The sequence below is a fragment of the Falco rusticolus genome, chromosome 4, assembly GCF_015220075.1.
Source record: "Falco rusticolus isolate bFalRus1 chromosome 4, bFalRus1.pri, whole genome shotgun sequence".
In the NCBI taxonomy this organism is placed as follows: domain Eukaryota; kingdom Metazoa; phylum Chordata; class Aves; order Falconiformes; family Falconidae; genus Falco; species Falco rusticolus.
In genome coordinates, this window is record NC_051190.1 from 110,581,255 (window position 1) to 110,608,123 (window position 26,869).

The following is a 26,869-nucleotide window of genomic DNA, read 5'->3' on the forward strand; positions in this document are numbered from 1 at the left end:
CTATTTCCTGTTTCTACTGGCTGTATCACATTACACCACCTGAAGCTTATTCAGTTTCAGCATGGGGGGGTACTGGTTTAATAGCTGCCTCTGCAAATCCTCATCTTTTCTGCATTAGTCAACAGGAAGGTTAAAAAAGTTCTGATTTGACATCACACGTCTACCAGAGCCAAACACAAATGACTCTTTTATCTGTCTGTCAGAGCCATCAAGTGATTTTATTCCCTGAGAGCTGAATATTTTGCTGAAGGCGGCAGATTATGCTTCCAACGTGAGGTGCCTTGTTGCAGGGCTCCTTCTTCCCTTTGCCCTAGCAACAGGGGTAGTTTTCCTTATCCCACTTCCCACATAACTGCCACAGCACGGGCACATCTTCAACAGCCCTTGACTGTGGGACTGTAGGAGCAAGCAGTCAATAGGGCACTGGGATAAGAGAGGAAAACTGTGGGCAAGCTCTTAAGAAAAGCCGTGGAGGGTTAGAAATGGAAAGCCTACAGGGGGAACTCACTGCAAGGCATCTTTAAATGCTTGAGTAGACAGCTTAGTAAAGTTGTCAGCTTGTAATTGTCATTTTTAGGGTTGCATTGAGGTTACCTCTTCTTGGGTGTCCTGAATAGTCTGGGAAGAAATCTTAAATGATCATGCTTCTTAATGCTACCTCATTTTTGCTTTTGCCTTCTGACTTCCACAGCATTTCCGAAGTAGAACTGGTTGTAGTAAGCTTATTCTTTATATTCTTTATGACACAAGATGGTACCAAAAGTCCAAGAATACTTTACTTAGCAGTCACAGAAAAGCCTTTTGAACACACCTACACAAGTCTATGGGCCCTGATGGGATGACTGTTGATAACATCTCAGGGCAGCTCTAAACCCTGAACAATTGTGGCAACTGTGAGAGGTGTCTGAGGACGGGAAGGAAACAAATGCCATCTGTATCTTCAAAAAGGGCAGGAAGGAGGACCCAAGGAACTACAGGCTGGTCAGCCTCACCTCCATCCCTGGGAAGGTGATGGAACAGCTCATCCTGGAAACCACTTCAAAGCACATGAAGGACAAGAAGGTGATTGGGAGTAGTCAGCGTGGATTCACCAAGGGGAAGTCATGCTTGACCAACCTCACGACATTCTACAATGACATGACTGACTTAGTAAGCAAGGAGAGAGCAATGAATATTGTCTACCTTGACTGCAGTAATGCTTTTGACACTGTTTCCTATAAAATCCTCATGTAGAAGCTGATGAATTCTGGTCTGGATGAGGAAACTGAAAACTGGCTGAATGGCTGGCACAGAGGATGATGATCAATGATACAAAGTCTAGCTGAAGGCCAGTAAAGAACAGCGTACCCTAGGGGTCAATACTGGGCCCAGTCCTGTTCAGCATCTTCATTAATGATCTGGATGATGGGGCAGAGTGCATCATCAGCAAGTTTGCTGATCATAGAAAAATGGGAGGAGTGGCTGATACACCAGAGGGTCATGATGACACCCGAAGGGACCTCAACAGGCTGGAGAAATGGATTGACAGGAACTCATGTAGTTCAGCGAAGTTAAGTGCAAAGTCTTGCATGTGAGGAGGAACAACTCCAGGCACCAGTACATGCTGGGGGCTGACTGGGTGGAAAGCAGCTTTACAGAAAAGGACAAGGGCATCCTCATGGACACCAACTTGGACATGAGCCAACAACACACCCTCACCGTAAAGGCCAATGGTAGTGTGGAGTTCATGAGGCGTGTGCCAGCAAGTTGAGGGAAATCATCTTTCTTCCTCCCTATTCAGCACTGGTGAGGATGCACCTGGAGTACTGGGTCCAGTTCTGGGCTCCCCAACACAAGGGAGAGATGGAGCTACTGGAGAGTCCAGAGAAAGGCCACTAAGATGATGAAGGGTATAGAACATCTCTCATATGATGAAAGGCTGAGAGAGCTGGGACTGTTCAGCCTCAAGAAGAAAAGGCTCGCTCAGAGGGGATCTCATCAGTGTGTACAAAGATCTGAAGGGACATCACAAAGAAGATGGAGCTAGGCTTTTTTCAGTGGTGCCCAATGACAGGACCAGAGGCACTGTGCACCAACTGAAACATGGAAGGGTCCACAGGAACATAAAGAAGCACTTTTGATTGTGAGAGTGACTGAGCACTAGCACAGGTTGCCCAAAAAGGCTATGAAGTCTCCCTCCTTGGCAGCACGGTCCTAGGCAGCCAGCTTTAGGTGGCCCTGCCTGAGCAGGGTTGGATCAGATGACTTCCAGAGGTCTCTTCCAACCTCAACCATTCTGTGATTCCCTAATTTTGTGATATCCATCTTTCCCTGACCCTTTGTCATGGAACAGTCACTGTAACCTGGTAAGGGAGCTATACAGAGAGGTATCAGGGACCTTAATCCTCCCAATTAGAAGAAAGTCACCAACCTGGAGATACAGATGGCAAAGATACATCCAAGTTAAGTACTGATAGATTCACATGTGGAGTGACCTCCTGTGTGAAAAGATTTAGAGGGTAGAAGTAATGTCCTAAGCCTTTTTCCTCCAGTCAGCACACCCTCTATAATAACAAAAAAGGCAGGTCATGGCCATAGTATCTTAAACCACAACTCTAAATCTTCCATAGTATTTTTCTGGAAGGAAATAACAGAGTTTTTCAACAGCTGAGTAATTAATGAAATGAAGGAAAAGTTTCTGCTGAGCCTTCCCATACATTTAGCTCTAAACTAAAATGAAGCATGAAAAAGAAACACTGAAAATATTTTTTTTTCAGAATATATTAAATTCGTGAACTCTGGGAATTACTGATACAGCTATATCACTTGTACATGGCACAAACATTAAAGTATAATTCACTTTAATGTGATGGCCAAGCCATCCATGTTAAAAACAAACCCGTGGTCCAAAATCATAACAAACAAATTACCAGCTCTACTGGATAATAATAACATGACAGTGCATTTAATAGGTATTCAGAAAAGCTATTTATGTATTATCACTTGCCAAAAGACTTGCTTCCAGCTTTCTTCACACTGCTTTTCCAAGAAAAGTAAGACCTCCAGCTAATTTTGCCTATCTGCTGAAAGAAACAACAGAACAAAAGCACTCTTTTCAAACACATCCATTTATTTTGATGCCAATTCAACTCAAACAAAAACCACATTGAGAGAAAAGAAAAGGTCAGCAGAAAAAAGTAAAACAGATCAAAATCTATGACCACATCTGTCAAACACAGGAAGGCAGAAACACCCAGCAAGCCAATTAACCAGAATCCAAACTCCACCAGTGGCCAGGTCCAACTGTTTTGAGGGATGGTGTGAAAATCCCACACAAGATTTAAGCAAAGAAGAACAGTATCTCCGAGAATAAGAAGCAGCAATTCACAGACATCCTGCTGCTGTGCTGCCTGCCTTACTTGAAATGCTCTAGGCTCAGCCAATTTGTTAAGAATTGAACTGACACCCACATGACTTTACACAATTCTTTCTAATCAAATTTTCTGTAAAAAAATTCTAAAAACCTTTTGGCTTGGCTTGTGGCTATATTTACTGCTTTATTCAGGACAGGTAAAACAGCACATTACCTACTTGTATATTGGATCCCAGCCCTCAGGTATGCTCTAGCATCCTTCCTGCTCGTGCACTAAGTAACAATCTGCTGCCATCACCAGCTGCCTATTTCCACGTATCACCCCAAAAGATCCCCAACACCCTCTCACTGTGATGTTAAATACTACCAGAGCACAGGCCAAAGCATACTCACAGAGCACTGCACTGAAAGAGAAGACAGGCTTAGTTCATAGTTCTCCCCTACACAGTTTTCTATTAATCTTTTTTTCTGGAGACAGACAGACAATAAAGCTTGGGATGAGATGGGCTACTCCCCAGATATGGTGTTCTGTTTTGAAATAATATCTCTTTGGGGTTCAGTAAACACAATATTTGAAAGTTACATTTAGAAATTAATTTTTACTTATATATCATTCCTCAGAACGTGAATGTATAATTCTCCTATACCTTCCTGCCTTCTCCCACTGGAAGCTTTTCCCCATCAAAAGACTTAAAGTAAGATCAGTCTCTTAGCTGTGGATTTCTGAAAGCTCTGGGGCTGAAATGTGAATGATCATACTTCCTGCTTTGAAGCAACAACATCCTGGAAACTAGTGATTCCCTTTGTGGGTGATTTCCGCTGTATCAGTAAGAACTTGAGGACTTTGGTCCTGCCAGCACCTGGTTCCACCTCACGTCATCATCTTTCGCCATTATCTTACCCTGTCCTACGGCTAGCCCTCTAGGCTGAGCGGACTCACTGAGCTCTAACTCCCTCGGCTTCTTCTGCCCAGGAATTGGGACAGTTTGCCAGGGAAGAGAACTGGACAGAATGTGGGTGTCCTTCTGCATGCATTGGGTGCGTCCAGACAGCATTGTTCACAGGGATGCCTTGACCCTGCATCCTGCTGCTAAAGGTAAGGTGTCAAGGGCTGGGAATTTCAGGTTCCCAAGCCAGCCACCTGGAAATGCTGTGCAATTAATGATGTCTCTGGAGCCACAGGCAGGTTTTAGGATCTGTGTGGTGGCTTTGGACTAGTGCAGCTGCAGGGACATGGGACGTACGTGTTCCAAACCTCTTTGATGAGGGGCTATGGGCTACGTACTCTACCTATCAGTGTGGCTGGTGTTGGTATGATGAGTAAGGCTGCAGATGGCTCTAAGTCTGCATGTATATTGTGGATTTGGAGTTGAATGCAATCTGGTGCTATGGATGATGGTTGAAATGCCAGGAGACTGGTGAAGTAAAATTGGTGGTGTAGATCCCTGCCTCAGCAAGCAGCTGCCATCACGGAGCTGCAAAGAGAAGCTATGAACCATGGCATCTCCCTATATATGCAACAGAGAAGGGCAAAAAAGTTACTAGTCACAGGCCTCAGCTGTAATTCTGGCAGCCAGAAAAACATTTCCCAGAAAGGTTAATAAAACTGGATAGAAAGAAAATTCTGCTAGGGTCTGACCAGTGTGGACTCAGTTTTCGGGCCGCTCACTACAAGGAAGACATTGAGGTGCTGGAGCACGTCCAAAGAAAGGCAATTAAACTGGTGAAGGATCTAGAGAACAAGTCTTATGAGGAGCAGCTGAGGAAATGGGGTTTGTTTAGCCTGGAGAAAAGGAGGCTCAGGGGAGACCTTATTGCTGCCTACAATGACTTGAAAGGAGGCTATAACAAGGTGGATGTCAGTCTCTTCTCCCAAGTAGCAAGTGATAGGACAACAGGAAACGGCCTCAGTTATGCCACAGGAGGTTTAGACTAGGTATTAGGAAAAAATTCTTCCCCAAAAGGGTTGTCAAGCATTGTAACAGGCTGCCCAGGGAAGTCGTTGAGTCACCATCTCCAGAAATATTTAAAATATGGGTAGATGTGGTGCTTAGGACACATGGTTTAGTGGTGGACTTGGCAGTGTTAGGATAACAGTTGGACTTGGTGATCTTAAAGGTCCTACATTACAGAACCACAGCAGTCTTGCTGGAAGGATAGTCTGGCTTCTGTTTCTTGCCCACTTGCAGATTGTGAATCAACAACTCTGAACATTTTTCTCTTTGCAAGCCAGTAGTACTTGAATCTGAGTCATCTGTGTAAGATTCCCATAGTGCTCATGTAGATACCATAGCAGACCACCCAACACTCTAGCAACTGCCAGCATGACAGAATTCATTTGAATTTTTTCCCTCGAACATGCTACGTCAGCTACTTTTCTTACAATACACATGGCCCAAACCCCCAGACATCCTAGAAGAATAACATATTCCAAATATTTTCAAATTAGTTTCCTGTTTTAACAAAGCAAAGCAAAATCTTTTGTGTTTCACTGGCGTATGCTAGAGAAGAATACTAGAAGAATGCTAGTAAGCCAGGGCTTAATCAAAATATCTTTTTTGTCGAAGTTTTGCCAAAGTCACAATAGCAAACATGTACCAGTGAGATGAACATATATTGGTCCTTTCTCCTTGAGACTTTCCTCAGACTCCTCTTGCAGCTGTAAGACATATCCAAAAGCTGGCAGACCATTAAGTGCAGAGCAATGCAGAAGCGGCCTTAAGGTAAAACTCAAATTGTCAGGAGGTAAAACAAAGGCCTCTCAGCCTTTCCCATGTGATAAGCCATTGTTTTTAGTTAAAAGGAGCCTTGTCGCAGCTTGCAGAGAGAAGAGTGAATTCAGTGCTTCCCTTTGTACCTGTGAAGTTCTACTAAATGTTATTACACACCTCTGCTGGGCTCGTCACAGAGCATATAGGCTCCTGAGGGCTTTCTCAGGAAACCCAAGCGTTATCCCAGAAGCAGCAGGGCACAGACATAAGGGAATGCTCTGCTGGCTCCTAGTGGATATGGGGGAAGCAGTAGTGTTTGTTCAAAGACTTAATCTAAGAAATTGCTGGTGTTTTTTGAGAGAAGACTCTTGATGCTGTGAACCAGAGCTTCACTATGTAGAAAGTACAAGTCCTGGTGCTTTTCCCTTGCACAACAGTGCAGCTCAGAACAGAGGCAACTTGTTCAGATATAAATGCCTGCATAGCGTTCTAGAGAGCAGAGAGTTTTATATAATATAGCACCTCTCCTCACAAAGAGCTAATCAACCAGTGCTGAAATACAATTGCAATCAAGTGAACTGAGGACTAAAGCATTTCCCCTGAGCACAGAGGTAGAAAGGCAAAAAATCATGGCAATTAAAGAAAAAATTGTTTTCTGGTAAAAGTATGCTGGGTTTAATATCACCCTTTTCAGAGCGGGACTGGAGCTGTACAGTGAATCTGAATTTACCAGGTGAGACTTTCACAAGAGACTTTCTGAGTCCAAGTCCAAGCTTCCTCCTCCCATTACTTGAAAGCTTATTTCTAGCTTCTGTTTATCAGTAACACAAAGCAACAGTATCACACTTCTTTAATCCACCTCTTGTCTGTTTTATTTTTTAACCTGGTGCAAATAACCAGAAGCAGTAGTAAAAGCAACCATTGTTTCCTGTTGACACTCACCAGAATTAGGCAGAACTCATCTATGTTTCTTCCTTATCACCCAGATACACTAACAAAACCTTTGATTGGTGTTTTATCCCTATATCTTCCCCTAGAAGCTCAAATACAAAACATGCAGCTGCTGCATGACCTGCCCCACTACTATAGAGAAATTGAGGGAACTGAAATCCTATCAAGAACCTTTGAGTCCAATGAGGTATTAATTAACTCCACTTCAAATTCCTCCTCATCTAACTGTCTCATAAGACAGGTAAGAACAGAACTGGTAAAGGTAAATGATTCCATTAACAGTATCTCACATCTGTTTACTGTTAGAAAAAGTATTTTCTAATGGATATGTTTTTCTGGCAAGACACAATTTTTTCTTTTTGTTTTAATGAAACAAAAGGTTTTCTACTTTGCGTAATAGTCTGTCAGTTCCCTGGGAAATATGTTGATTACAACTGAAAAGAGGACTGCTAAAATATGTTATACTGTGGCTTTAGGGCTCAAAATCTCCTGAAATAATTTTCATAAAGAATAAAATCAACATGTATATTGTATTTGTAATTTGGAAAAAAATGAGCATATTTCACAAACTGATCACCGTCATTTATCATGTTATCTGTGATCTAGTCCTGTTTTGAACTTTTTTTTTCTAGATCACAGGTTGACCTAGAATTACTGAGATAAACTTCAAAATTAAAATTTAAAATTACCGGCAGCCTGCATTTTGCTTTTGTAGTCATCTAGGTGTAATCATGAAGTTTCAGGAACCAGTATATTTTTTTACTGTATTTTACAGGCCAAATTATACTGTTAGCTAGGGGGCAGGATATGGCAGAATTCCTGCAGTTTTTAAAGTTCTGGAAAGCTGAACCTCCATGTTGCTTAGTACTCATGATAAGGGGTTTTTTTAATCTAAATTTCTATTTTTTACACACATGACAGATTCCAGAGTTAGCCTCAGCCCTCCAGTGTTCCTTCATGTGAGATTTTATCTCTTTGGTTAGCAAAATCAATTCTGATTTTCCATCTTACTGACAGCCATTTGGTTTACTAACCACTACTAACTTCTGTTATTTGTAATGTCTCATATCCAACATGTGAATTCCAGTCAAAGTATTTTGATATTATTGGATTATCACACTTATCAAACTGTGTCTTGATGCCTCCCACTTAACATATCTTCCCTGAGGCAAGTTTTTTTTCTATTCCTTGCATTACAGGAATACGGGTGCATTGCCATCTGAACTATTTTAACTATTAACACTTGAAAGTTTACTGAATTATAGGCCTGATCTATATTTTAGTGAATGTACAGGAAAGATTCATGTTGGCTACACATGTTACCCAGCCAAAGGAAAAATTAAGCTCAGGCTGCCATGTCAGGTTCTGAACGTACCAGCAAAGTATTTTTCAGATGCCAACTATGTTAAACCCAACTCTTAAAACACAAAAAAGAAATAAGCATGGCCAGGTCATAACATTCTTCCCTCTGTGAACAGGAAAATCTGTACTGTAACACTGGCAGTGAGCTACATTTTTCTGCAGATGTAAACACACACTCACATGGACTCACAGATTTATATCTGAAAAGAAGGTGGCTGCATGTTTTACAATATCATATATTAAAAATTTTTTTTCTAGTCACATAATTACAAGCAAATAAATCCATAGAACACAGTTGTTCTCAGCTTTTAAAAACAGTGCATTCATAGATTTTATTACATTATTGTCTTGGACTAGAGTATTTGTCACCAATATTTGCACTGATAAACTTTGACAAACTAGCATTGATAATGCTGTGTTATATATATATATATATGTGTATATATATATATGCACACAAAGAAAGTACCCTAAGGATTTTACCCTATGATCAGATAGTCAGATTCAGCATTGATATACTAAGTTGATGTATGTATTTATTTATATGCTTATTGAGCATGAGTTAATTTTAAAAAGTTCAACCATTCCCACCCCCCAAAAAATTCACTGAATTCTAAGTCAGTATGTTGCTCGGTGACTATGTCTGCGTTGGCAAGTATTGTGGACTACAGGAGATGATGTGTACAGTGAAACAGTTGGTGCAGAGGATCTGAGATCCAGAAAAAATGCATTTCAGGTGGTCTTTATTTTGGATTACCTCTAGTGTGATCCCAGCGACTGAGGATCCATTTGTGGCTGTGGTGCCCTTCTGGTGCATTCCTGGAGTACATCTTTCACTTGATTTCATCCGAAAAGCATTCCAAGACCAAGACACTGCAAAATAGAGACCATTGGGAGATTTATGTCAAAGTGCACTCCTGATCCAAATTAAAATGTCAGTGTGAATTCACCCCACGTGAAGTCATACAGAGGCAGGTCCTAATCCTATCCCTTTAAGAACTCTTTCAACAGACCTTCTGGAAGCTGCTGGCAACATGTCCTCTCAGATGTGTTGGCTTCATGCAGTGATCAAATCAGTTACTGGAGCCCTTCACAACCTCACAATACAAGACACTGTATTCATACACTCTGGCTTGAGCTCCCCTCAACAAAACGAAGGTGAAGGGAAAAATATAACTTTTTAAAAATAAAGGAGGCACTAGCAAACTGATGTTCTGAACCCAGAACGAACATTAGTGCTTTTATTATTTTTTTTTGTCAGAACAAAAGAGCCAGAAAGCTAGAAGTTAGTTGTCAAGCTTCAGAATACATCTACAATTGTGGAAGTCAGAAATGGTAATAGTCTCTGCTAAGTCATTTTCTACATTGCTGAGACTCTTAAGGATTGTTCATGATGTGCTCTTTAAAACTCTGTTCACTCTAGCCCTCTTTCAATATTCTCTGGGCAGAGACACTTTTTTTCTGTGTCCTTGAGATCTTCATATCACTGGATCAATATCAGCTATAAATCTGTCTTTGTAAGAAGGAGACTTTGAAACATTTTAAGCTTAACAAAGTCCTGTTTGGGCTGAAGAGATCATCATACCTTTGTGTGCAACACTTCTCTTTTCTGTCTAAGGTAAAGTGGTAAAATGGTATGGAATATCCCCTTGGCTAGTTTGGGCCAGCTGTCCTGGCTGTGCCCCCTCCCAATTTCTTGTGCCCCTCCAGCCTTCTTGCTGGCAGGGCCTGAGAAACTGAAAAGTCCTTGCCTTAGTATAAACATTACCTCGCAACAACTAAAACCATCTCTGTGTTATCAACATTGTTCTCACACCAAAGCTGAAACACAGCACTACACCAGCTATTCTGAAAATTATCCCAGCTGAAACCAGGGCAAGCGGCTAGACCACAGTCAACAAAGGCACTCCTACTGGTCTGCAACCATGTCCAGCTGCTTCACTCATCAGTAAGGAAACACCCAATATCAGAAAAAGATGGTAGTAAAGATGAGGTCTATCTAAACCAAGAATCAGGGCTACTCGGTGATGGGAGGGCTGACAACAAACACAGACCCAGCTGCTGGTTCCCAATCCATTCACCTAAACATCACTCCCTGGTTTCACAGGAATGAAGACTGCACCCCAATAAAATATCCTGAGGGTGACCACCCCCATCACATACCACAATTCATTACTTCCTTGACAAGGTTTTCAGAAAATCCTGGACAACAGAGTGAGATTTAATCACTCACTTTGGCTCTTATACAGTTATAAATCCTAGAATATCTCAAGTTGGAAGCATCATTGAGTCCATTACCTGCTCCTCCCAGGACTTATCTGCTTAAGAAGAAGATGGTTAGTTGTGCATATGTTCTCCTGACTGGAAAACTGCTGCCACCCAAAAGAAAAGGAAGCTTTAAAGTTTCTGTGAGTTTGGTGTCCATATTTACAACACTGTAAACCAAAACTTTGTAGAGGTGAACAAGCATCCAAACAAAGTAAACTGCTTGATTCCAAATGACATGGATGTATGGAAATGTACTGAATAACCTCAGCCACCAGCACCTCCATGTGAAGTGCCTGATGCAGCTTGCATTCAGTGTGAATTACAGCTACTAAACAGTAACATTTCTCACCCCTCTCTAGAGATAGAGAGGGGAGGTTTGCAAAGGCACAAATAACAAATTCTGAAATCAGTGCGAATTAGATGCTAAGGCTTCCATCTGTGCCATTGCATATATTCACTGTCCATATGCCACTTACGTAGTACTGAAGGGACAGTGCAGGTATCTACATGCTGGCAACTGAAAAGCAGTTACACTGTAAGATGTAAATGCTGCATCTATCTATCACCTTCTTTCTTCTTCCCACCGATCAAAACGCAATAGACTTGATTCAACCTTCATTAAACAATTGCCAATCACCATTGTACTTCCCTCTCCTAGTGGCAGTTCACCATAATAGCATTACCCAGAAAATAAGGCTGAGTAATTCAGCCAAGAAAATAAAGCCAAGTTGCCGTTGTTTACAAGATCTCAAGTACCCATCACTGTTGCTGCCAATAAAGGTCACTTTGGGTTTGTTTTTTTTCTTTCAGATACAAAGAGTTCAGGGAATCCCTTCACTGCTGCAAGCTTCCTTGCAGAGCAGAAAGGACGCATGGAGGAGCTGCACTACCTGTATGCCAGAAGACAACAGGGCAAAGGATAAGTCTCCATGTGCATTTGTCAAAGGACATCAACCTTATGGTAGTGGTATAGACCCTTGGCCAACGCAAGCTAGACATATATGTCTCACAGTCAAAACGTTTAAGTGAAGTGCTTTTAACAAGAATTGCAACAGACAGCTAACAGGTTAGACCGAGATGTGCAAATATCTGCATTCCAGAAACGGGCAATTTAAGCTTCTACTCTTTTCACAATGCCCTAAATATTAATGTGGGAATATACTGGTACCCACAAATCTCCACACAGTGTTTTGCTGAAACACTTAAAAGTTCTAAATTTCCATATTTATTTTTTGCCCATCATTTGGTAATTATTTACTGTTGGCTATTGTCCCAAGCAGCCTTCCTGACCTTAAAAATGTCACTACTGGTCTAATTTACACTAACCACAAATCCCATAGGCATAAAAAAGAAGTCACTGCTCATCTTTTTCAGAAAGCTGTTGTAAAAGAAGAGATCTGTCTAGACAACAGCTAAGGGGAAGAGCTCTGGGGTATGCCTTCTGAGTCAGGGCTTTTTGGGGTTGGGGTTACCTTTTTTTTCCTGATGTCCCATACTAACAATTGCTTTGTTTTCCATTGTTTAAACTCAAACACAGGCATAGTGGCGTCGTCTCTTCAGATTCTTTCCAGTGATAAGCACCACGCAGTTTGGCTGGATTCTGGGAGCTTTTTGGCACCAGAAAGAGCAGAAAGTGATCCCTATAATATAGAAATAACTACTTATAGGGTCAAAAGTTAGAAACTGCACCGATTCAAGGCATTCCCACAGCTCCTACCAAGTGTTAGGTGTGTATGGTGAGGGGCTGTGAAGGCCAAGCTTTCACAGGTAGAAATGCTCAGTGTTCTCAGGAACTTTGGATTCAGTCATGGGTGCTCTGCGCCTCTCAAAATGCAGCCATGCATGACTTAGATTTCAGAACCCAGGACAGATTTCCACACTGGCAGCATCTATGAGTTTGGATATTAAGAGTTATATGAGAAATCAAGACAAAACCATATCAAATTATTTGGATTTTTATAAGCAAATAGAGCGTTAGCTCTATTTATGCTTTCTCTTTGCACAGAGGCCTTCCCACTGAGGAATACTATGATGTCACAGCTGAAAAAAGTGATGTGCGTATGAATGATGAACTGTAAGTTTAAGTTGTGCATTAACCAAATTGTGAATTTAGTGAATATAACAGCAAACTGAATATTCATTCCACTCTGGTGATATTACACACATATGATATGAACTGCAGATATGATAGGAAATCTGAAGGGCCATGTTCTGTAAAAAGGATTAGCTAGTAACAAAGGAGAGCAAACACAGCTGGGATAGAAATTCAGAGTACAGCTTTGTGCCCCTCCCATTCAGTATCTCTTCAACAAAGGTCTCTTGAGTTTACTTTACAGGTTGTCCACATCTATCAATTTGTAATACTCAAAAATAGTAGCCTTTCTACTAGTTAAAATCCAGATTAAACTGAACACCATGTGTATTTCACTCCATTCTTCTGGTGTGTGCATATACGCGTGTGTGTGTATGCATTTTTGGAGAAGTCTTGGCAAAGATTATTTTCCTCGCTGCTGCTGTTCGGAAGAGCAGATTGAGTGAATTTGGCTGCTGATGGAGTTCTGCAGTCCAACGTTTTGCCACTTGATGGCACCAGCAAAACGCTTAAATTTGATCAAACTACTGAGACTTTAGATTAACGTAGTTTGAAGTGTTAAATATAAATTCTTCCTAAGTAAAAAATGAACAAGTTACAACTCTTATATTAGCATTGCTAACTTGAGCATATTAGAAACCTGAGAATAATTCTGCGACAATTTCTCAGTTATCTTTATAGGGCTGTGAGGGACATCGTTTGAGCCCACCACTCTCCCTTTAGCCTCCCTGCATGTGAAGTACTTGTCCCCATTTCGTGTAAACTCAGACATTCTAGAAAAGCAGGTGAGCTAACCGTAAACAGGCCACAGAAGCTACACGAGGAAACCTGCAACCCTGCTCTTTGTAATCCACTGCTTTTCGCAGGCTTCTCTCTTTATTGCCTCATTACAGCTTGCAGCACAAGCAGAAGTGAGTGTGATCACCTACAAGAATGTACAAGCCAAAACTCCTTTTTACTGGGACAGCTCATGGCTTTTGACCAGCAACGCACATTGGAGACATTGGCTGTGCTTCTTCCGCAGAATTTGATTACAAGCTACAAGGAAGTAGCAAATTTCCCTGCAAGCTTCTTCCTACAAGTTTCCTAAGCACTAAGTGACAAGAACTGGCCTGTGTATTTTCGTAAGACAATGGAACACTTTTAAGGCTGTTTTAAAAGCAATATCCATGCAAAGTGGGCACTTTCATGTTGCACAGTCAAGCTGGGTGGTTCTGTTCTATTACCTAATTCATCCCCCAGAAAACTCCACTGACTGCAGTAGAATGATGCTGGGGAACAATTTGGTCTACTGCAACTTGCTAGTCAAGTAAGTGTCCTGTTACGTGACATTTATATTGGTATCCCTGAAAGAGCAGAAACACAGACAAATAGTGGAGTAAAATTAAAAACTGCACTTCACATGGGGTAGGAGGCCTGATGTGTTTTCAGTAATTCCTATGTTGGCCAATATCAAATGTTTCTTGGTTATGGATGCTATGGGACTCATCCACTTGACAGCAAGAGCATTCCTCGTGCCTGTTGCTCACCAAAATGGATCATCCATGTACACAGGCTGAGGCAGTGATCACAGCCTGTTTCTGGGGATTTGCTTCCTTAAGAGGAAGGAACCAGGGACTGCTGTGAGTTTATGCCCTTGTGCTAGCTGTACAAGGAGGAAGGAGGTTTTATACAGGAGTATATCAAACTCTGCCCCCATACATACTGAAAAGTACACAACTTGGACTCTGAATATTTGATCAACAGCACACTAATGTACTTTTTTCTCCATTATTTTAAAAGCACTCACATCTTAACCTGAAACATGCTGTGTCTCTAAAAATATTTAATGATCTATGCTTTGTCTTAGTTCGAGCATTTTCTTTTCCTATAAGGTTGCATTTTCTCAGTCTTCAAATGACTTTTAATTGAAGGAAAGCATATATATCCTTTAAAACAAAAAGTGAAACACACACACACAAAATAAAATCTTCCATGTTCACAGTCCAAGGTCTTTCAGAGAAAATATCCTTCCTGCTGTCAGGGGCTATTAAGCAGTGACAGCCACATGGAACCTTTCCTGAAAAATGCCCTCTGAGCGGTGCTCTGCAGGCCTGCCTGGGAGCTATTGACACTCGGTTTATTTACCTTATAGCCTGTGAGGGCTCCTTTCAGCCATTACTGTCTTTTGTGGGAAATTAATTACCAGGTATTTGCAATAACTCTGTACACTTTCACGGAACAACTACGCTTTTGCCTTAAGCATGCATACTACATATCCTCGTGCAGTTTTGCACTAGAGTGAATCAATCACTGGGTTTGAGCAGATGTGCTTTTGTAAGTGCATTAGCAGTGGGACACACACATATGCCCTCCTTGTCAAATGTACTGGAGAAAAGTAGTTGCCTCCTCCCTTCTGAAGGTGTAGTAAGACCCTCAAGTTCATGTCAAACAAAACTGCAAAAATCATGGAAGTCCTTGAGAAACACCCTTCAGCCATTGCCAAGAACCCTAGTTATGCACACACAATACATCAGGCTAGAGCGTTTGCAGCTGTCCTTCCACAAATAAGTCACACCAACGGGGTTTTCAGTAGGTTTAGTGACAGCACAGACTGAATGAAAACTGGCTTTTTTCCATGTGGGTTTTAAACTGCTTTCACTGTTTATTATGCCACACAGCACTTACATTCCTCTGTCTGTCCCCTACCTCCTTGATTGCTGGTGGTTCCCTGACCAAGCGGGTTTTAAGGTTAGGCAAGATAAGTGATTGCCTCCCTTTTACGAGTAAAAGGCTCCAGAGAAAGCCAATTTACACATGTGAAATGTTTTATTCCCCAGTCATAATTTCCTTCTTGTTAAAACTGGCAAGAGTGATACATCTTATTCTCTTAATTTACTGAGTATGTGGGAAATTAACGGGAAAGAACAGCAAAAAAATTCTCTGGCCTGATCTAGAAAAGAAGCTGATGGTCACAAGGCTTCCCACACTGCATCACTTTCAGGCCAACACCACAGCTGAGAGAAGAAACAGATCTTCAGAGGCTCCTACCACGTGTCAGAGAATAGAAAAACAGTGGTAAGTGTGAGTCCTCAGGAAAGGTTACACCGGTTCCAATGTGTCTTTCATTAGCATTACTGAACAAGTGTGTCTCTGCACCTAAGTGCTCTCCACTACATCAGGAGGGGAGCTGCAGAACTCCTGCAGGTGAAGCCACTGTGTCCCTAAGAACACTCTCATGTGAAACTTGGCTTATGCCTATTTTATCAAAAAGTGTTTGAAGAGTGCCCACAGTGCACTCATGGCTAGGGAAATAGGATGGTGTCCATCTGGACCGCTCCCTGGATTTTTTTCTGGGGCTTTCCAAACTGGGAGGGTAAGTCACTCCAGCTTGAGTCTGACTTCTTTTCAAGAGACTTATAGTCTCCATATCCTCTGTGGACTGAACATAAAGGTGCAGATAACACAATACTGAGCGACTGCTTCTTGTGTGATACTGGCAGACTTCAGTAAACATCTACAAGAACTCCAGAAAAAGCATCTCAGTGCCAAATTTGAAAAAGCTGCTATTCCTTTCTTTCTTTCCAGCCAGAGCTCTACCTTTCTATACTGACACCCATTCTGGGTGGCTTCAGGCTTGATTGCCCAGTTTAAGTTTTAAAAATAGAAGGAACACTCTAAACAACTGTCCACCTTTGAAAATGCAAAGCTTTGCTGGCTGTTACAACCTGAACTCACAAAGCTTCTCTAAATCATAGTAGAGTCATGAAAACGCATGTTCATCCTTACTTTATTGCTGCTTTAAGTTTAGGTATTATAATGAAAAGTGCTCTACAAATTCAACAAAAAGTTCTCTTAAGAACTACTTAAGTAGTTCTGCCATGCCAGAGCACAAAGCAGACTGACTGTCCTTATTCATGCATATTTGTATCAGGAATATGGCCAGTAAATGCAATGAAGTATGTTAACAATTCACATTGTAACAGCGTGAATGGAAATGGCAAATGGAAAAGAAACACTAAGGAAGTATTCTCCTTCATGTCTGCAGAACCAGTAGACATACAGCACCAGTTCTAACTGTACAAATGGAAAATTAGTTAGAAGTATCTGTGGAATAAACTTTTAAAGATTGCTGTTCCGTAAGTATGGCTATTTCTGTAAAAAACTTGATTTTCAAGACAGACACAAAGGTTGAATCAGAACCCCAGGTCATCACAAATGTAACAATATACAAATGGTTAGCAGAATCCAAGACTTGGTTTAAGTCCTGTTGTCTTTGTAGTATCACTGATTAAAAATAGACCTTTTGTTCGGGTCATCTAAGGCATGAGTTATGCTGGCATGGTAATTTGTGAGATAATCACACATGTTGATTGCACCGAGTCCTGTAGCGTCACAGCACAGATTTCACAATGAAAAGCATGACTTCTGTATGTTGTATCAGAATGTGTGAACAAAATTGAACTGGCACTTGAAGTTTATCTTCAAAACACTCATGTCATGGAAAGAAATAAGCACAGGACTGTATTTAAATTATTTGAGCAAGGAAGCATATTCCCTCTTTGTAACTGTGCAACACCTATTTTTACAGAGACTAATTAAATGATGGAATGGCCAAGTTGCAGCTCTTGAGTCACAGGTGACTTGAAGACAGCTTGGGTGCAGCTCCCATGCCGTGGCTAGGTCCTAACCCAGGCTAGAGTGATCCCCAGCTGTGGGAGGAAGAGAGTTCCCATGGGAACTGCTAAGGCTGAAATTATGGAGTCCCCATGGGGCTTATTAAACATCCCACATGGCTTAGTCCTCAAACTAAGTGGAGGAGCCCTGAGAAGTTATCACCATCTCCAGCTTGGGAATGAATCTGGAGGTCCCTCTCCTCACTGGGAAAAACAAAGGGGTTTAGCAATATGAAGATTTTGGTACATGGCTTGAAGGATCAAGGACCTTTGTGTGATCACTGTACAAATAACAAAGCCTAAAAAAAAAGACTATCATCAGACAACCTCTCCTACCCACATACGGTAAAGACCCTTTCAAACAAGAACTGGTAAGCAAGCCTGTCTCATGAAACACATGAGATTTTGGAGCTCCAGGTGAACCACTTAGAATAGTCCTGTAATACTGTATTTCAGACATTTTAATTTTTTTCATTATATCACAAAGAACCATTACGCAAATTAATTATTTTTTAAATCTTAGATATTTTTCTGACTTGGCACAATTGCCAAGAGACTCTTGGCTAGACTCAGTGATGAAATTCTTGCCCTTTAAAGTTAGTGTTTTCTTTTGATTTTTTTCTTAATGTATTTGAAGCATACAATAAAGTCTCCATGGTAAAATATAAATGATTTATCAGCATGGAATAAGTTTTCTCTGCAAGTATAAACATAATATGTTTTTTGGTTTACATTACTGATAAAAGGATTTATTTTTACTAGCACATACTATTGTTAATTAATATAGAGCTTATTACACAAAAGTGTAAGAGGCTAGATATTTCCTCACTCCTTTTAAAAAGACATTCTACCCATCACTCGTTCCTAGTGGCTTTTCAGTCTTTGGCATCTGGCAACACAAAACTTTCCTCATGTAATGAGTGGCATCAGTAAGAATATTGTCTGCATTGTTTGCACAATGATTTCTCCCTAATGTATATTGATTGCACTGATTCAGATAAAGTATGGGAGGTGCAAATGAACATGAGTCACTTCAGGTAACATTGTTTTTCTTCCCTAATATAGGCTCCACACACCACCAGACAGTTTGGCCTAAGTCCATTTCACCTACATTCTATCTTATTTTTCCTTGATGAAATAAAAAGGCAAGTTGTTTCTCTTATAGCTGTAATTGCACATTGCAGGGTCTTTGGCAATAAGCAACAGTAACACTATGACACAAAAAGACTCTCTCATGAACGAAGCACGTAACGATAGCTTTAGCCAGTTATCAGTATTTGCCTAGCACACCCGCTCTCCTAACAAATACTGACCTTGCTGACTTGCCTATGTGCTAATTGTTTTTTCTTGGCCGTGTTGTTCATGGCCTTTTTACCTAACGTGAATTAAAGTGTTTGGGAGCATCTACCAAGCACAGCTAAGGGATCTAGAGTATGCATAAAGCAGATTTATCAGGGAGAAGCCTTGGAAAAGCCCAGTTTGCTAATACATCTTGTTATATCATGCTCAGGAATGGAATTGATTTCGCTGCTGTGTAAGTTTGTGACTTTGCTTTATACAGCCATTGGGGAAAAGTGCTCTCAGTACACTGCTGTATACAGCTGTGGTAAAGTTTAGAAGAATCTAAACAGGGTGCTAGTCTCTTTTACTACGATAAACTGCTGCTTTCATTTTCCTCAGATTTCAAGATTCCCCTGTTTTTAATAACTTTTAAAATTATTCTATCATGAAAAACATGACATGTGGTATTAATGGTATGTGGGCACTCCATAAAATCTCATTTCTCAGTATCCCATAAAACTCTCCAGTTGAGCTTTATTCTCCTTCTTCCCAGAAATAAATGTCTTCTTAGAGGCAAATTTTGATTTCACAAGCACAAACTCACTCACTATTAATTGGAGCTGTGCAAGAACCAGAAGCCCACATTTTTTTACCCCTAAGCCTTATAAAAGTAAATGTGAATTGGTATGACCAGTTATGTACAAAAGCTGCAAGGGAATTATGATGGTGAATTATTTGCAAGACATAAGCAAGAGGAGATTAAAGAACTAGAGATACTGCCTTTCTGATTCTCACGTCTCTCCCAGTTCTTGCAAAGTGTTATATTTAATGATAAAACTCTGTGAAATGTGAAATAAAGAAATTTTCTTTCTGTCCTTCTTGACAATTCAAAACAACCCAAGACCACTGTGCCTGCCATTTCCTGCCTCTCATCCCTACCAGACACACATCTCTAAGTATGCCATGCTCCCAAACTTGAGGATCGAGGCACTGGGATCAATGCAAGCAGTCGTCAGCCTTTCCATCCCAATATCCCTACCAAAGCTTTTGATGTGGTTGCTCTGAGGAAGACCAGAGGTAAGAGAACTCCGCTGATTTACCATTTATTCTTGAAACTTAGAAACACTACTGAAGTCATAACTGTCTTCTACTGAAGTTTAACAGAGCTAGAATCTGAATACACCAGTGGTCAAGCTAAGCATATCGGCTTAAATTGAGAGCCTCCATGGAGGATACCTCAGCACTGAGAATGATGAATAAACCTGACTCATGACCACCTTGTAGCCTCAGAAGGCAACAGAGCTATTAACATAGCTGCTGATCCCCACAAAAGCAAGATGAAACATTTACTGTATCTGATATCTTCTGGCAGAAAAATAATTCTTCACAGTCCAAAACACTGGAAGAAAAAGGAAAAAAGTGCACCAGTGGGACCAAAAACTAGCCATTTTGGGGCCAAAGTCATGCCTGCCACACCTTTGCTGAGGACAACAGAAGTACCCCTGAAATGCACACTGAATTATTTAAAATATTTTACCACTACACAGATAGTAGAACGAGGTCCAGGGAGAAAATGCAACTCTTTCTATCCCTTACGAAGACTGAGATGAAGCCCTAGACATTAAATTTTTACAGAACACCATGTAAGCCATCATGAGGTGTTTGTTTTAACCCCAGCAGCATTTTACCCTGAGAGTGTTTTACATAATATATTGGAGGAAAAGGACATGATTTTTTTGTTCTTATTCTGCTTTTCCCTGGAGGCATTCTACTACATTGGGATTTTGACAGGTATTTCATTTTGGAAGACTTTAAAGATCACCTGCATGAACTGATAAGGAGTCCTTGGCAGCTGCTGACCACACAGGGTTATGGGGAATTTGAGACAGGAGAAAGCCAGCACCTATGTGCCATGGCAGTGCTTGCCAGGAAGGGTTTGGCAATAACTGTGTGAAACAGAAAAAGTGTGCACTGGCATGGGTAAGAAGCTTTTCAGTAGAGTAAAAGCTGACAATGTTAAGTACAAAGTCAATTTGTATTAATTAGCTGCCATTCCCAGTCATCGGCACAGCGCTGTATGGTTATGTATATAATTGGGTACACAAGTCATTTTTAGTAGACTACTTCTCCATCCAAACCCAAAATCTTTCCACAGAATATATAAGGCTAGGAGTAGTCATTGTTAGTCAGTTTTCATTGATCATTAGTCAATTTAAGAAACACTAATCGTGTGGAGGTGGACTTACAAAGCCTATTTTTGCACAACAGGAGGATCACCAGAGGCCAAGACCTATTTCCAGCAAAGCTTAGCAGGTTCAGAATTACAAGCTAAGGGGGCAGCTACCACTGGCACTTAAAAAATACTTTAACTTCATTTGCTGTTCCCTCCATCAGTTTGACTTCCTCTGAGATCAGGACACTTCAGTTCTCAACCACTGGAGGAGAAATCTCTGGTTAAGTACAGATAACCCAGACTATGCTCAGGTGACTTTTACCACCAGAAGGTTGTTTTTAAAAGCTTTGTGCCTTTCAACAGCTCACCTTTACAAAACTCAGAGCAGCCATTACGTAGCTAATGCTGACAGCATCATTCTGAGGTAAATAGGGAAACGGAGGCAGAAAGACTGGAGATAAAAGCAGTGATAGAACGAGGGTTGGAAATTAAGCTTTCCAAGCATGCACTGCAGCTTCATTTTTGTAAGACATCTAGTAGCACTCAACTATTCCTCTGATGGTGACATTACAAGTTCAGAGCCAGCTTCACAATTCACCAAGCTTTATTGTTTGTTGTTGCTGTTTGTAAAAATCATGCACAGAAAATGCAGTAAGAATCTTCCCTGCTGGTGTGTGAATCAATCCAGAGCTCCTGCAACTGGCCACAGGCAGATTGCCTTCTGCATAGGCAGTTTTATCTGGTGTAAGATCAAGCACTCAGCTGCTTGTCACCACCTCTCTGCCTGAGACAACTAGTTTTGCAGATCTGGTGGTGCAGATAATCACATTGAGCGCTTTCAAAAAGACAGCTGGGTAACTTATGCTGCTTAAATGGGTAATCTGATCTAAGCCTTCTTGTTTTGTACCAAAAGAGTGAAGATGAGTTCTGTCTGCAGATCCATGAGGTCAGCCTTGCAATGCAGAAGCAACATTAGCAGCAGCTCACAGAAAAAACCTCTTCCACCAGCACAGCCGTCTTTACAGTGAACATACATCTACAGCCTAAAATGCAGACCTATCTGTCATTCTGATCCATGGTATTCCATTAGAACACATTACATATTTCCCCTGCAGGTACTCCATAGAGGTACAAAGTTATCGGTATTCCCTCTGAGTCCTGAAGAAGACTGTGCACTGGCCAGGACACACATACTCCGTATGAGTACATAGTTCATACAGAAAAGAGCAAATTGCTCTTCTTTTTCTTTTTTCTTTCTTTTTTTTTTTTAATTCAACTTCTTTGAACCTCCTTCTTGGGAAACATTTTTACACAGAGCTCCTGTACTGTTCCAAACACTTGCAGGCCATGAATTAGACATCACACATACAAAGAATGAAAAGCTTCAGAGACAGTTTTCAGCCACCTCAGCAATATGTAAACAAGATCAGAATCTAGCAGGCTGTCCTGTGACTTAAGTCCTTTAAGTACTAACTAGCTCTCATAGGCCTAGCCAAGTAGCTCTGGAAATAATAACAAGAAGCAGCAGTAGTAGCTGCTGACCATACATTTGGGGGAGGGGGAGGTTTAATTCAGAAGCTGAGATTATGCTCTGCAGCCCTTCAAAGAAATGGTTTGGGCAGCAGTAGACCTTTCCTCCTCCTTACCTCTCCACAAGTCCAGCCAACACACTGATACGCTGGTGTCTCTATTTCCATGTCTTCAAGAAAACAGACCTCCTCTTTGCGGACGGTCTTTGACTCCAGCCATGCCTTCCCCAGTGTAATGATGGACACCGAGCTGGTCCCAGAACAGAGGAGTGAATTTGTTCATGAATTTGTTCACGTTTCTACTATTCTTTGGCTTGGCTAAACATTAGTTCTCTTCCCAAAGGGATGTAGCAAGTTTGATGACAGTTAAAGGTCATGAATAGTGTAGGAAAAAATAACAGTGAACAAAGAAAGATAAAGTCTTTGCAGACACATGGTCTCGTGGATGTGGCAAGGGAAATATTAAGCAGCAGTTCATTTTAAGGCAGTCTATAGTTGTGACTACCAGAGAAAGTTTATATACCATGTAATGTTCTGCCTACCATCTGTGGCTACCATGGAGAACTTGATTCCAAGTTATCTGAATTGAGTTCAGCTGAATTATGTATTTGTTGAATCTTCCACTTGATTAGTAATACTGTACTGAAGACGTTTTCCCACCACATTTTTACTTTTATTAGCATTTACGAAACAGATAACTGGGGAGGGGAGGTGACATGACACCTGTTATTTGAAACCTTTAAAATAGTCTTTTCCATCCAGCACACATATTTGGCTTATACCTTAACTATTTCTTCTTATACTTCAGCTTCCTAAGTTTGCTGAAGAAAATGCAAATCCACCAAAGATAGTGGGTCCCAACTCCACTTTTAAAGAGCTAAAGCATAACCTCTCTCCAAGAACAACCAACAACACTATGAAACTCTGAAAGGGCTCTGGGGATCACAATATACAGTCAGGACTTCACAGGTAAGCATTTAGGATAGAAATGAAAGACCACAAAGTGTTAGCCCCTACATTTCTCAAAGAAATTTATTTTTTGCCATTTAGTAACAAAGGCCACACAAACTTTAAATTGTTTGAAGTTTTTCAGCAGGACTGTGCATTACTTCTGATTTTCCTAACCAATAAAAACATGTGACAATAAAGTATGTCTCCATTACGGAAGAGGTCCTATGAATCCCCTTAGCCTGGAAAACTATTACATGGAAGTGGCTGGCAGATTAACTGGAGAACTAGTTGAAGACATGGAACTGGTAAGTACTGCATTTACTAAGAATCTCATGCTTCCACCACAAGTAATACTGGCAAGACTATTACCAGATTCAGCTAGCAGAATTAAGCCTTCCCTGTAGTAATCCTTAAGTGCAGGGCAAAGCTCACTCTAAATCAGAGGCAAAGTTCAGTACACTAAACCAGTCCTGACAGCTAAATCAGCTACTTGACGGAACTTCTGTAATGGATTAACAACTTGTTTGAGGTTTTCAGTGGAAAAAATTATTGTGATTATCTGCTTATTTTTTATCTCATCATTTAAAGTTGCCACCAACACATGATGACACAAAACGACCTTTTGCCTTGATAAGTAACATGAGTAACAGTCTCCATAAAATGACTTGGCAGCTCTCTTGTGAATGGTGCAGCACTGCAGAGACTGAAACATATTGGCTAGATGTTCAGATGGTATTAATTAGGACAACCCCATTGAGCTCATCAACTTACTGTCTTTATTGCACATTGTGCATTTGATAAGTGACCTATTACCATTGCAGACTATTGCCTCCTGACTAACTACACCAGTTTAAGTTTGGCACAGTTTCTGTGATTTCATTCTCCTCCATTTATGTGAGTAATTTGCCCTTCTTCCTTAAGGGTAAACAGTAACATTATCAGATTCTATTTTAACACCAAGACTTACTCTAAAGAATATATAAAACTGTATCAGAAAACTCCATGTCTATTTCCTTCAACGATTTTTATATTCTGTGTGATCTGTATAAAAGTGAAAAGATACTATTTGTATTAAATGCTGCTCGTGCAAATGAAGCATAACATGATACATAAACATAGCAAGTCAAGTTGAGCTGCATTTTGCTAACACATCCTTACCTGCAATAGCTTAAACCATTCAGTGACACCTGCATTTTGTCATGCAGAGTACATACACAGGTCTAATTGACTGTAACTGACTAAGCAATTCTGCAGTGAAAACAGAAGGAATGGATTCCTGCTCCGCTGGCTTTACAGCGCTTCAGGGTTCAAACTCAACAGACATACAATAAGCAAGGCTACTCAGTAAGATGCTGTCATTTTCTTAGTTACAGTCCAAAAATGGCCGTGGATAAAAAGTCCCCAAAATGTCCTGCTTTTTTTCTATTGGATTAAAAAAAAACCAAACACCAAAACCAAGTATCTGGGCTGCTTCACTTTGCCCGGGAGACCCCTGACTGAGCCATTTCACTAGTGTCAAGCAATTGTCTGATAAAATAAGCAGTCTCTGCTAAAATAGGAAACTTAGATGACTGTGTAAATCCTGGTACTTCCTCTATAGAGAAAGGAAAATTTCTGCCTAGTCTCTCACAAGTGAGACCTCTTGAAGGTCACACTGCATGTTTACTTCAAGGTCAACAGTCAACATCCCTGTGAATCAATTCTGCAAGAACAGTACTCCTCCAGTTCAGATGCCCCCGCCTTTATTCAGGGTTCCTACTATCACATCCAGCTAGCTACTCAGGCACAATGCTAAGTAAAATAAAAACAGTGGCCAGTCTAGGTCAGGAGCATAAAGAGACAGAAAGCACAGACCAGAAATGGGATGTGAGCCAAAAGCAGGCCACTCTGTCTCAGACATGCTATCAGAAAGTTCATCATCTGGACACAAGGCCACCAAAAAACAAACTTCACAAAATCACTGACACATTGTAAACAGAAGCATTGTACAGGGGGCAGCTTTCAGGAAGGCCTGAACTTTTAATTCCTTCCAAAATCTGCATATTCCCTTTCGTAAGAAGATTTCAAGCCCAAACATTTGGATCGTAATATAATACAGGAAAATCCAGTTAGTCTAAGTCAGACAGGCTTAGCACTGGATGTGAAAAGTCAGGAAAGTAGAATTTTGTTGCACAAGCTTTGGCATCAAGTCAGCCTGCATGGAGACCAGAGGACAGGCCAAGACAGTAAGTACTCCCTGAATGGATCCCCTAGCTGTGAGGTTCCTTGGCACCAAACAGCACGGTCAGAGCTGCAGCATTCCTTCTCTAAGACAGCAGCACAAAAATGTTTTTTATGATTCCATGAAACAGGAGAGACAAAAGACCTCAGAGATAACATGACTGAGGGAAAGAGACACAAAATCCATCATTTCCATGCTTTTTATTTCTTTAACTGACAGATTCCTTGGTCCTTTAAAAATAGAGTAACAAATATCAAGTAGCTCAATACAAACGGTCTGGTTTGTTCTCTAGTCCTTTCCCAGAAAGCCACAATAATTTCAAACAGTAAAGAGAAGAGCAGTTAGGGCAGCCCAGGACACGTGCTGTTTGAGAAGACTAGAAGAGCTTGCCTTGGTCTAAACGCTGTGAAAACATGAATTTTCTGGAGAAACACACTGGTAGTTTAAACACTGGTTACAGAAAGAGCTGGTTCATTAAAGGCCAAATGGATTCACAAATGAGCATTACAGTCTGACTGGGAATGAACTTACGCTGGGAATCACAAGATGATTTTTAATGGTCACAGCAGAGAGGTTCAGGAATAGTGCCTCAATAGATGAGAGGATCAGAAAACAGGCTGCTTCAGAATGGTCCTGACTGGTTTATGAAAAGAGCTAAGACACAGTTGTCAGCAACAGCTGGGAATCACAGTTACTGGCCCAATAAGGCTCTTTGCAGACCCTCACAAGCACCAAGCTTCCAGGTCAAAAGGATCCTCTGCTAACCTGCAGGGAGTCAAATGCCAGTTATGTCAGCCCTACCACACATACACAGGGACAAACATGATGCTCATGAGCTGTGGAATCTCTTTGTGCACAGCACATTCCCAAGGTGTCAATCTTCTAAAGCTGACTGCGGCCTCCCCAAGCCAACATTCCTACATCAGACCTATTATGGCTTGTATTTCAGACTTCTCTCTTTCCTTTTTGACTCATTGTCTAAGACAGGAATATTTAAGAGAACTGGAAAGGCCACAAAGACTGTATTTAAACTGCAGTGAAGACTGGCAGAGAGAGAATGGGATTTAGCAATCCCTGCAGGGCTTTGAAGGTGCTTTAGAATGAAGAAGGAAACATGTAATTACAGAAAATGTAATCTGTTAGGAATTAGCCCTAGATGGCTGCAAGTGGTCAATATAGTAGCTAAGGATTAATAGTGGGCATTAACTTGGTGCTTATAAAAATAGTTAAGAACAAGAAATATGGACAGAACAGCTCTGCTGCTGTGTTGTGCTTACTTAGCTGTTTAGGATTCCTGAAGCATGTGAACAAAAACCAACCAAA

At 40.9% G+C, this 26,869-nt stretch overlaps 1 protein-coding gene across 1 annotated transcript; it reads left to right on the plus strand.

Moving 5' to 3' along the window:
* The first annotated feature begins 1,011 nt into the window (after positions 1-1,011).
* Positions 1,012-25,762, plus strand: C4H7orf31 (chromosome 4 C7orf31 homolog). Its single transcript, XM_037383854.1, is given in 20 exon segments — positions 1,012-1,192; positions 4,326-4,448; positions 7,101-7,204; positions 7,206-7,255; positions 11,455-11,534; positions 11,537-11,630; positions 12,650-12,718; positions 19,575-19,645; positions 19,648-19,749; positions 21,961-22,002; positions 22,005-22,040; positions 23,178-23,284; positions 23,286-23,347; positions 23,543-23,630; positions 24,928-25,005; positions 25,007-25,046; positions 25,196-25,347; positions 25,349-25,511; positions 25,514-25,572; positions 25,574-25,762. Coding segments are annotated over 20 exon segments (1,890 nt in total).
* The last annotated feature ends 1,107 nt before the right edge of the window (positions 25,763-26,869 follow it).